This window comes from Alosa alosa, chromosome 1 (genome assembly GCF_017589495.1).
Source record: "Alosa alosa isolate M-15738 ecotype Scorff River chromosome 1, AALO_Geno_1.1, whole genome shotgun sequence".
Lineage (NCBI taxonomy): Eukaryota > Metazoa > Chordata > Actinopteri > Clupeiformes > Clupeidae > Alosa > Alosa alosa.
In genome coordinates, this window is record NC_063189.1 from 9044328 (window position 1) to 9056680 (window position 12353).

The 12353-nt window shown below is 40.1% G+C and overlaps 1 protein-coding gene across 1 annotated transcript; it reads right to left on the reverse strand.

Moving 5' to 3' along the window:
- Positions 1–2882: 2882 nt before the first annotated feature.
- Positions 2883–4012, reverse strand: LOC125304588 (chemerin-like receptor 1). The gene has a single exon (XM_048258992.1). It carries the CDS (start codon positions 4010–4012, stop codon positions 2963–2965), a length of 1050 nt encoding a protein of 349 aa, XP_048114949.1. The 3' UTR covers positions 2883–2962.
- Between the last annotated feature and the right edge of the window lie 8341 nt (positions 4013–12353).

The following is a 12353-nucleotide window of genomic DNA, read 5'->3' on the forward strand; positions in this document are numbered from 1 at the left end:
ATTAAAAGCAGAAGAAAAATCTAGAAACAAGACCCTGGCGTGTGTGCCAGGACCTTCTAGATCAGTGGTTCTCAACCTTTTTTCAGTGATGTTCCCTCTGTGAAATATTTTTTCGGCCAAGTACACCCTAACCAGTGCAAGAGTTTAGTTGACTTAAAACAGAGCAATAAAACATATTCTTCAAGATACAGCCGTAATTTTGCCAGCTCTGGTTTGGCCTTCTTTGCCACTTGTCCCTCCGTGTTTTCACAAGAATTACCGCTACGCTTCAACCACGACTCCATCGTTTGAGTTTTGACAGTGATTGACAGGTGATGGCGGGTGGCATATGACAGGTTGGGTCGAACCATCCTGGTATGGGGGGACTCTATGGGGGGTGTTTAGGATAATGAAATTGAATAGCCTACTGAAATATAAAATTCATTTTATGAACTTATATTTTCCAGAAATATTTATTAAATAATTGTTTTTAAAGTATTTTTGCATGGATTCTACTTTTAAAATATATGTATATTTTAAAATCTCACATACCCCCTAGAGTGCCTTCACGTACCCCCAGGGGTACGCGTACCCCCATTTGAGAACCACTGTTCTAGATCAGGGGTCCCCAACCTTTTATGTACCATGGACCGGTTTGATTCCTATTTTTTTTCATGGACCGGGGGGGTCGGGGTTCCATGTTCCATATGTGTTCTGCATGCATTACTTGAAAAGAACTAGCTCCAGTTATGTATGAACAGTGAAGGTAACGATCTCTTGTGAAAAACGTGAACTTGAAGAAGTGAAAATTGAACAATATGAACTATGAATATTGAACAACTTGAAGCTAAAGTGTGAACATGCTTAACAAAATATGGGAACAAAACATGGGAACTAAACGCGTGCATTACTTAATATAATCAGTGTGAGCCCTGCTTGTTTCCCTGCAACAAGAAGCTTCCATCTGGGGTGATGGAAGACAGTGACCTCAAGATAGATACGGTGGGAAACGCTTTCAGCGCTTTTACGGCTATCTCGGATATTCTGCTTTGGTTTTGATCCAAAACCCGCCAGAGAGGTTTCCTTTATACACACTCTTAAGACCACCGTCCATTTGCAATTTCGATCAACTGCTCTTCCTCCTGCGCTGACAAGTTAGGACTATTCGATATTGACAAATGGGTTATGGACCCACTCATTGGTTTGCCGTGGATCTTTGGAGGATGGGAAGTAACGCCTAAACTCATTTGAAAGCTTAACAAGATGATCGCGCAAGACCAGCTGCGAGAGAAAGGGCCCTGCCTCAGTCTCTCCCAAAACCCCCACTACTGTTTGGAACATATCATATACACCCTGGTCCACTCGTCGTCCCCACAAATCAAGCTTTTAAATGCAGCGACTTTATCTGCCAGTTTAAAGACAGTCGCCATTCTCCCTGGAGTGACAGGTTGAGGTCATTAAGCAACCCGAATATGTCACACAGGTAAGCGAAGTTTTGACACCCAGTCCTCATCACTAAAATGTGCAGCTAACGGTGACTTTTTCTGTAAGAAATCTCTGCAGCGGCTCTCGCAACTCAAACACTCTGGCCAGTGACCTGCTAAAGATGTTTGTTTTTTGTCGCTCATTCTAGCAGTTTAGCTAACTTCGTGTGACACTACCGTTCGCAAAGAACTGATCAAGTGAAGTGAGCTGACCTGAGGCTGCGCAGCTGAAGGCAATATGTAAAAGTGTTGAAGGCGGACAGACAGACGAAGAAAAATAGACCTCGCAAAATGCAAACATGCGGCAATCAAACAACTGCATATAGACCTGTGCCATGTAAAAAATGTGACATTATTAAGCAATTAAATTTAGTTTAGTTCGCATGCATTTTTTTTAAACTCATGTCGTAGGCTACGGCCCGGTTAGGAATGTCCTGCGGCCCGGTGGTTGGGGACTGCTGTTCTAGATGACTGTACAGGAGGTTTAGTAGTGTAATATGGGCATCCTCCATGTGCAGGGATGGATTACTGCACGGGCCTACCGGGCCCAGGCCCAGGGGCCCAAGGGGACAGGGGGCCCTGAAACCCAAGCCTTTGCATGGAATCATTGCCTCAATATTAACAAATCAGGATGTAGGCTATGAATCTGATTGAATTTAGTGTTGGCCATCCCCAAAATGGACCAGAATACAGGAAAACATATCAAACAAATTAAAAAATTTCTGTGGGAGGACCTCCAAACCCCCCCTCCCACATATACGACAATTAGTGGGGGGCCCTTAATACATCTGGGCCCAGGGGCCCGAAAGTTCATAATCCGCCCATGTCCATGTGTCTTATATCCTCCTCTATCTTATTTCTATATTGTAATTTAGCCCTCTGGATTACCATTGTTCGCTGTCTGGCCGACAGATAAAAGGGCTCTGTAGTGTTATATAAAAGTGCACAGTGAAGTTTAAAAAGTCTGAGATACTTTTAGGGTTTGTGATTGCGTGAAAATATTGGAAAACGTGGCAGTTTTAATGAAATAAGAGAGGTCGATAGATACATTGTGAAGAAGTAACATTTATTAATTTAGCAGACACTTTTATCCCAAACAACTTATATATGTCAATTATATTACAAAAGACTCTGGGTTAAGTGACTTGCTCAAAGGCACAACGGTGGAAGCCAAGAATTTAACCCACAACATTTATGCACGACCAAAGAGTATTGTTAAGTCATACTAATGTGACTGGTAAAAGTATTGTTGAATGGTGACAACAAAGAAGTTGCCAAAAATTTCATATGTACATTCCATAACCATTATGTTTATGTATTTTATCAGACACTTTAGCTTTAATGAGTGCTCTTTAAAACATTAAGACTAACAAAAGATATTGTATTGAAGCATAAATACTGGCCTTTGGCGGACCCATTTAGACACAGATTTTCTTCTATTTTGGAAATGGCACAACAAATTGATTCCTAGATCCACAACATTGTTATTCACCTTTATACTAAGAGCTTGATTTTGACATGGACATAGCTTTTGTGGAACGGTCTTCCTCCTGCAAGGCACTTTCCATCCTCGAAAGGATAGACATCAGGCATTTATTCCTGAAGTCCTGACCCATGAATGAATACAAAATTGGGTTCATGAAACTGTTGGCATAGGCTATAGTGATTGTTACTTGAATCCCTGTCTTCAACAGTGCACCAGAATATGACGCATAGTAGACTTCCATCAGCCGAAAGATTTGGAAAGGAAGCCAGCACATCACAAATGTTATTATGACAGCGGTCATCACCTTAAAGGGCTTGGAGGATCTCATCATACGACTGGCTCTCAGCTTCAGCATAATGACAGAGTAGCAGATCACAATGACCATCAGAGGGATGGCAAGTCCAAATACAAAACCAATCAACACCACACTTTCACGGGAAAATGCTGTGGAATTATGATCATGGATGCATTTGGTCTGATCTTTTATAGTCTGTGTAGTAGGAAAAACTAGGGAGGGTAGAGTTAGCAGTGCAGAGACAATCCAGACCAGGACGATGATGGCAGAAGACCTTCTCAGAGTACGGTGGTTCTGAGTCCACACAGGAAATACGACACACATGCACCGGTCCACACTGATGACAAGCAGGAGGAAAATGCTGCTGTACATGTTAAGGGGGAAGGCCACAGATATGAACTTACACATGAAAAGTCCAAAATGCCAGTGTCCAGTTGCCATATAGACACCGTTGAAAGGGACAGTCGTGCAGAACAAGAAGTCAGACACTGCCAAGCTCAGGTACCATGAGGAGTTGACCGTGCGCTTTGTCTTACCAATGATCCAAATGACAAGGCCATTTCCCACGATGCCCAGAATGAAGATGATGATATTTGATGCCAGGACAAAAGCACACAGTACATCACAGGACAGACTAGCAGGTGGTTCAGGCTCAGGATCATATGTATATCCATCAGAATTGCTAAATTCAATTTCATATAAATCTGTATAATTATCAGGTCCATCATGGGCCAATAAATCGAGTGTTCCATTTATTCCTTCACCCATGATATCCTAAAAAGAAACAGCATATAAACTGAGCTCAGTAAACATTCTTACATATTATGTACACCAAATGTGTTAAGATGTGTGTTTTTGTATGTAAATATATACTGTAGGTAAGGGTTTTAAAATATATAACATAGCAAATAGTACTCACCTCACAAGAGATGTTTCAAAACTTGATATTGGTACTGATCTTCTCTTCCTTTTAGCAAGATTTGTGTGGATGTGGGTGGTGGTACACTACCACGCGGAAGACAATTGCAACATTTACTTACGCCTCTGCTTGTTGTGCAATATATAGCGCTTTCAGATATAACCTCCGGAGTAGGGGAGACCGGGGTTGGTTGTCACAATTTTTACTCATGTATGAATTGCTCATCTTCAAAAACTCTTTCAGCAGTAATTCCTACATGAAATGAAAGCTTGGGGTCTTGGCTTTAAATGTGTATATTTTTTACTTTTAGAATGTATTGTAACAGGGAGCAATTAACCATCAAAGACACTCTGACACAATGTGACAATCAGCCCCATCACAGGGTTGGTTGTCACAGGGTATGGGGTTGGTTGTTCCTATAGAGTTTCAATGGGATTTCAGTGATAAAATGGGATCTTAAAAAATGATGTGTAAGTTTTTAGTTTTTTAAGATAGAAACAGCAAATAAGTTTTAATATTAATACCACCCCTATTATGGTTGTTATCAATGCCTTTATGTTTAAACAATGGGATTTAAGGAGGTGATCAGTTACTTGAATTGTCTACTGTGTTGAGAAATAAAATTATATAATTTTCAGTGCTAAAACCTCTTTATTATCATGTAAGTTGCAAACACAGTGACAACTGTGTCACAGTGACAACAAACACATGTGACAACCAACCCCACATGTGACAACCATCCCCAACTGACCTCTTGACAAAGATGTTAACCTAGCTGCCACATGGCTTTAACTTGATAGCTAAAATATGACTCAAAATAAAGCTACTACCTTTGGCTTTTTAATGAGTGTTTTGTTTTTGAACTACTAATATCCTACAAGCTCTCAATACAAAAACAACACCAACATGAAAATTTACTCTGACCCATGAAATTTAAAAATTGTCTCCTCACCTCAATGCTGTGCTCAGCAAAATTCCTAGTGCAAATGAGTAAGCTATCAAAGGGTAACAGTTTGATATCAAAATTTTACCACAGCATCACCTAGTGCCTGTAATAAGCAATGTGACAACCAACCCATGAGACAACCATCCCCGGAGGTTTGTCAAACGGAGGTCCTACCCTTCGGATGATTCAGATATGATGCTAACGTGCGGACCTTATACGGACCTATGTGTGAACGACATACACGCACATTACAGAATCTCCGTGTGGTTGTCGAGTGAGGGGTGGGGGCTTGTAGAGTTCACAAGATGCGAGATATGACGCAGAATATATGCGGCCGCTGTTTCAGCGCCTTCTGCTTATGATGATTCAGTCTTTTGAATTCGTTTGGCCTTGCCATGCAGTGATGCAATGATGTCTGCAGAAAACAGACTTGACAAGTGATTATTTAGACATTTAAAAAATAATCTTAAAGTACTAAAATTGATAAAATTTTCAAAAGTGAGAAGGCTGTGTTTCCTTAAAATGTGGCAGTGATGCCATTTCAGTGGTTTCTGGTCCATGATTTTTATTGCTTGCTTGTATATTGTGACTATAGGTTTCATAGTAGTTGAGGAAGCTTGTGACCATGATGTGATGCAATATGGTAAATGAGAGAAAATCATTGCATGCATGTATAGTTTTGAAGCTTGGTGTGACAGGTTCCTTCTGATAAAACGAAAACAGTTTAAATTTGGTTTGACCTTATTACAGATGTACTTAACCAGACTGTCAAATTTTAAATGTTTAGGGGGCACGTGAGATAAAAAGGGCAATGTCGGAAAGGTGTTAAAAATGATTAATTAATTAATAATCAAATTACTTCATAAATAATAAATAATTTAGAATCGGGTTATAATGATATGGAAACGTGAAATTAAAGGAAATCATTTATAAACTCTATAGCAGGCTGTTTTCATTAAAAAAAAAAAAGCTACCAACAATGCATGTGATTTCCTGCGGGCCAGAATATTTTAAACTGATTAAGAAAGTTTTGTTTTGTAATTGTTCAATAAAACCACTTGTTATGGATTTTTTATGGACTTGGAGTCATTTTTACTCAAAACTAATGGTTGGGATAGATTCAGCACCCCTAAAACCCCCTAGACATCTCAAAAGCTAATATTGGTCAACAAAATGTTTTCATTATTTTCGCCAAGTCCTTCCTGGCACCCCAAACTTGATGGGCTCTCCAGGTGTTTCCCGAGGATTTGGCCGTGGATAAATTGGGAGGTGTTACTAGACACCTATAAGAACACATAGTAAAAAAACGCTATTGGTAAGAATTTTTGCAGATTGGCGGAAAAAAAAGCCTAACTTTCCCTAACTACTAGACTTTACGTGGATTGGGAGACAGTGCGTGGTTTGCAGTGAGGTGCTATCTAACCAGTCTAATGTTGTTCTCCACACCTGTTTTTTTTTTTTAGACCAGTATAGACCAGTTGCACATCTTGATTTTGTTATTTGTGATCATGTAGGGCGAATAATTAAACATGATGCCTGGAATGCGTCTATAGAATGTGTTACTTTTCGGATGGTGGGGGCACGCGAGCCGAGTCAGGATGTAGAAGATGATCCGCGGGGAAAAAAGTTTGGGAACCGCTGGTCTACGCCAAAAGCCTTTCAGCATTGTCTGTCTACAGTCAGCTGCTTGTGCCTATCCTGTGGAGACCAAGCGGCACTGTCATCGTGGCTGCGGACAGTAGGCCCAAGCCTCTGGCAGATGCACACTGACAGGGTCTCCTCGGCAGAAGTGCTTCATCTGCCTGGTTATTGCTTATTAGCTTGGCAGTCATTCGCTTGGAGTTGAGATCGAGTCCAAGAAAAGCTTTCTTCCGAACGGGCATGAGAGAAGACTTGTCAGTTCACATGTATAAGTGAGTAAGTGAGTTGATTGAGGTGACTGAGTGTGACAGTTAGGTGGCTCCGCAGCTGGAGAGTTGGCCATCACTAGTTATAGGTGAATGTTCGAAGAGAAAGTGGAAGGACAGAAAATTCTAGAACTTTGTCCTTGAGTGTGTACCATAGAGACTTCCTGGCTGTGCCTGAGTCAGGGTGGTGCTTGGTGTGTGTGTGTGTGTTTGGGGGGTGGGGGGCATTTGTTAAAACATGGTGGTGGGTGAGCAAATTGCAGCGCATGGCCTTTTTCCACCATGCGCAGGTCCTACTCCGAGTCCGTGCATGATGCTCCCCGGGCACTCAGCTGGGTGTTGACACAAATATGGCAACGTGGAAGTTACTCAAAGTTAGTCATTGACTAGCATTTTTGGCAACTTCTTTGTTGTCAACGTACCATTCAACAATAATTTGTACCAGTCACATTAATACGACTTAACAATACTCTCTACAGAAGTCACATTACAGTTTTTGATGCTTGTGTCAACTCTGACATCACATTCTCAAAACAGTGTACACCCGTGTCTGAACAAAAGCACTCTGGACAAAATGGCACATTTTGCTTGCAAAAGGCTGTTACTCTCTCAAAACACTTAAAACATGCAGCAAAAGCAAATCTTGCCTTCAAACACTACAACTTGTTGCCAATTCAAAAACACTCTTTAATCAATCATTACACACTGGACAACAAAATGCAAGTCTAGTTCTCAAAATGAGAATTTTTGCTGTCTGTTCCATTACTTTCTCATTTTTTCTGAGAAAAAAACTGTGAAAAGACAAAATGTATTGAATAAAAAAATAATGTATTCATTCCTCCCAAGATGTAACTGTCATTGACATGTAAGACATACAGTAAACACCTAGCAAGATACTGTACATTTCATTGAACTACAACTTTCATCAAAATAGACCTACAGTAAACACCTTTTGTACTGTTTTCTCCACCAAATAGGCAATACAGTACTTTGTCTAAATGTGCATTAGATCCATACTTGCAAATAGCAACACAGAACAGACATCTCTTATGTATAATGAATGATTGCTGATTGAAGAATTGTGCAAAGGAGTTTCACACAGGTGTATCAGAGATTCAGACTTATGCAAGGAATCTATACCACCTGTGAAAAGATGTTTTCCTTTTGTTTAGCATGGGAAAACCAATAGAGTTTGGGGCTTTTAAATGACACCTGTGTTAACTGTTTTGCAAAAGGGTGTGAGAAATTTGTGAACCCACTGAAAATGTGTGAACACATTAGCAATAGATGACTTCTGCTGTGCAAAGAAAGTAGTCATGAAGTGGATACCAGTTTACTTAAGCAGGTAAAAGCAATCGAGAAAAACTGTAAATGTGCATTAGATCCATACTTGCAAATAGCAACAAAGAACAGACATGGCATCTCATATGCATAATGAATGATTTCTGATTAAAGAATTGTGCAAAGGAGTTTCACACAGGTATATGTCAGAGATTCAGACTTATGCAAGGAATCTATACCACCTGTGAAAAGATGTTTTCCTTTGTTTAGCACGGGGAAACCAATAGAGTTTGTGGTTTGTTGAATGACATCTGTGGTAACTGTTTTGCAAAAGAGTGTGAAAAATGTTAGCCTGGCCTTAATTGCCTTCCTACGTACTTCCGCTTGATTTTCATCTCCCTCGTACCAAGGGGATGGCAAATGGCCAGGCTAGAAAAATGTATGAACTCAATGAAAATGTCTGAACACTTTCGCAAGAAATGACTTCTGCCGTGCAAAGAAAGCGTTCATGAAGACCAAGTGTGAAAGCAATCAAGGAAAACTAATGCTCCTTGGCTTGCATGGTACAGTCTGTGTTACATACTGTAACCTGCCACCACAACATTGAGTAATGGTTTGCAACTTGTTTTGGTTTGTAAGCTTAAACCTAAAGCTTGTCCACTGGTGATGAAATGACTGGAAGGAAACCATTTTGAAGATCAAGGAGGACTGAAACCCTCTGTTCATGCATATTAATGTTCTTTTTTTTTTAAATAAAGTACTTGTTCACAATGTATCTCTATCAACCTCTATCACTGCATTTCATTGGCTTTGTACTTGTACTCTGCACAATGACAATAAAGTTGAATCTAATCTCTCTGATTTCATTAAAACTGTCAAGTTTTCCAGTGTTTTCAGAAAATCACTAAACATAAGAGTATCTCAGACTTTTTAAACTTCAGGATCAGTAGGATCAGTATTAGGGCCCCTTTCTATTTACACCACTTCCTCAGGTGAGACCATTCACTCCCATGTGTAGCAGGATAGGTCTCCGCCCCTTTTTTGTCTTAATTGTTGACTAGCTGAAGACCATCTTGCTAATTACCAGGTGGCACCTGCCACCTTATATCTAGGCAGCTGACTGCATGTCTCCCAATTCTCCACCTGTTGTGGAGAACCTCCTTTGTGGTAGTGGTGTGGGAGCAGCAGGCTGTTTGGGCTGGTGCGGTCCTGTTGGGTGTTTGAGGAACAATTCTGAGGTAAGAGATTGTTTAAATCTGTATGATGTGACTTCAGCACATTATTTGCGCTACATCTACTCTCCCTCTTTTACGATGTAGTATGTTTGTCTCATGGTTCAGCGGTGAGTAATTTGCTCTGATTCAAGCTTCTGCTTAAGGCAGCCTCGTATCCAATTCAGGCAACCTCACCCTGAGTGTTTTTTTTAATGTTTTGTTTGTGCCCCATTGTCTGCTAGCGTCCTTAATTCCCTGCTCGTTTGTCAGTGTAGAACTGTGGCTGTGCCCCTCCACACGCAGAGGGCATCTTCAAGCTTGCTGCTCCCACGCCACCTGATGCTGTCGCCCTATTTCCTGCTGCTGGTTTTATAGTACTGTTGTGCAGAGGTGGAAAGTAACGAAATACATTTACTCACATTACTGTATTGAGTAGTTTTTCTGTGTATTTTGTATTTTTTAAGTAGTTTATAAAATCGGTATTTTAAATTTTACTTGATTTACTTTTTGAGTGAAGTATTGTACTTAGCTACATCAAAAATCCCATCCGTTACTTGAGTAAAAAAAAAAAGTTAAGACTAACTGAAAAAGAAAGGGAGAGAAAAAAAATCGCGCCCTAAACCACTAGCCTAGTGATAATGATCAGCATGTAGCCTACAACAGGACATGAATCAAGCTGACGCCATGCAGTCTTTACCATGCAGTCTTTCTGAAAGTGATGGAGATGGAGCTGGATCACGAGATGCATCAGATTAGCCTAACCTATGAAAGTGTATTTTCCGCTATTCCAATGGGTTGTCTCAGTTCGTTTTATCACGAATGATTATTATTATTATTTAAGATATTCAAGCAAACACCATGGGATTTCGTGTTTTGAGGTTTGTGCTCACCTTTCTTTGGAAAGAAGTTTATTAGTAGTTGTTTCCCCTCATTTTGATGTCTCTCTTTTTCCTGTTTTGGCCTTTGTTTTTAGTAACTTGACTTGGCTTTCTTGGAGAAAGACATTGCACCAGCAGCACAACAATTAGCGGTCCACTACTAGCGACGCTCAACTAAGAGAGACTACCTTAATCGTGCAGGCGGACTAAACCATTTAGCTCTTTAGCAAGGGAGAGTGAGAGTGACCTTAGACAGTTTTCACTATGTTTTGTATACAAAATCCAATCAGTCAAACTTTACATTTCGTCTGACATTCATTTTTACATATAATTTGGAAGTTAAAATATTCAGTTAAAATAAATATATGGTGGAAATAAGTATTGAACGCTTAATTTTTTTCCAGTAATTAGCCTAAACTTTCACCACACATATATTAACACACATATAAAAAATCCAAACATAAAGAGTTTTGTGTATTAAAGTGAAATGACACAGGAAAAAAGTATTGAACGTGCCTACTGAAATTTCTTCAATACTTTGTGGAAGCCTTTGTTTCTAAAGACAGCTTCAAGACATTTCCTGTATGACAAAACCTATTAGTCGCAGTATTAGGTGTGATTTTGGTCCATTGTTCTAAACAGATTCCAGGGGTCCCTCTTGTGAATCCTAATCTTTAGTTCCAGATTACTTCCAGAACTGTTTAATTGAATTGAATTGAATTGAATTGGCTGCCTTCAAGTCTTTCTGGAGCCTTCTCCGAGTGGTCCTTGGCTCTTAGAATTGACTATCCTTCTGACTCCCTGGTCAGAAATATTGCAAGGAGATCCTGTGCCCTGTGCCGGTTGATGATGCAGTGATGTTTCTTCCACTTGGAGATAATGGCTCCCATGCTGCTTACTAGAAGATTCTGAAGTTTTGAAATGCATCTGTAACCAGTTTCATTGGTATGTTTTGCAACAATAAGATTGCAAAGGTCTTGGGGGAGCTTTTTGCTTTTATCCATCATGAAATGTTTCTTGTGTGACACCTTAGTAATGAAAAACCTTTTTATAGCCCATCAATATGTAAGCTACTAACCAAGCTTATATTAATTTGCACAGATAGAAAGGATAACCACTCTCTAACTACTTCCAGCTCGTTCCTTCCCTTTCCTTGCCTTAGTGCTTTTTCTTAGCGTGTTTAATACTTTTTCCCTGTGTTATTCCACTTCATTACACATGACTACTTATGGAGTTGTTTGGATTTTTTATGTGTGGATTACCTGAGTTATTACTAATGCCTGATGAAAGTGTTGTGCCCCCTATATTCCACTTTTCAAGGGCCCTTTCCTCCATTGCCCTATTCTTCCCACTTTCGCCCCCAGTTCGACGCCCTTTAATCTGCTGAACCTTCTGCTCGTTTCCAAATATAAAAAAAAAACTCTCTGCAACTCAACATTGGCCTACCTGCCTCAGCTGCCTGTGAGGGGCTTTTCAGTTGTGCTGGATTACTGTTCACTGCAAAGCGACCCAAGGATGAGTGCAACTAACTTTGAAAATCAACTACTGCTCAAACTTAAAGGAGAATTCCGGTGTGATATTGACCTAAAGTGTATTGAAACATGATACCGAGTGTGAACGTATGTCTCATAGCCATCTCGGCTTGTCCCCTGCACTCCAAAATCTGGCGCTAGTTAGCCGATGCTACCAACAGCTTTTTCAATAGTGGTGCTTCGGCATCGGGCTAGCCATTCAAATAAATCACTGTTTTACACCCATTTACGAGGCTCAATGTATCTCCACACTTCATTGGTAGACTTCTGAGGGCCCTGACATTTAAAACGAGACATTGAGAACTTTGAAAAAGCACTGGTAGTTTACTTACAAGACGATTTATACAGACAGTATCTTCAATGGCTTTAAGCGTTTGCAGCCATCTTGAATTTAGTCACGATAAGTCGAAAGCAACGAGTAAGAATGAACTG

Coding starts and splice junctions, on each gene's coding strand:
- LOC125304588 (XM_048258992.1), bottom strand. CDS start 4,012: ATGGGTGAAGGAATAAATGGAACACTCGATTTATTGGCCCATGATGGA.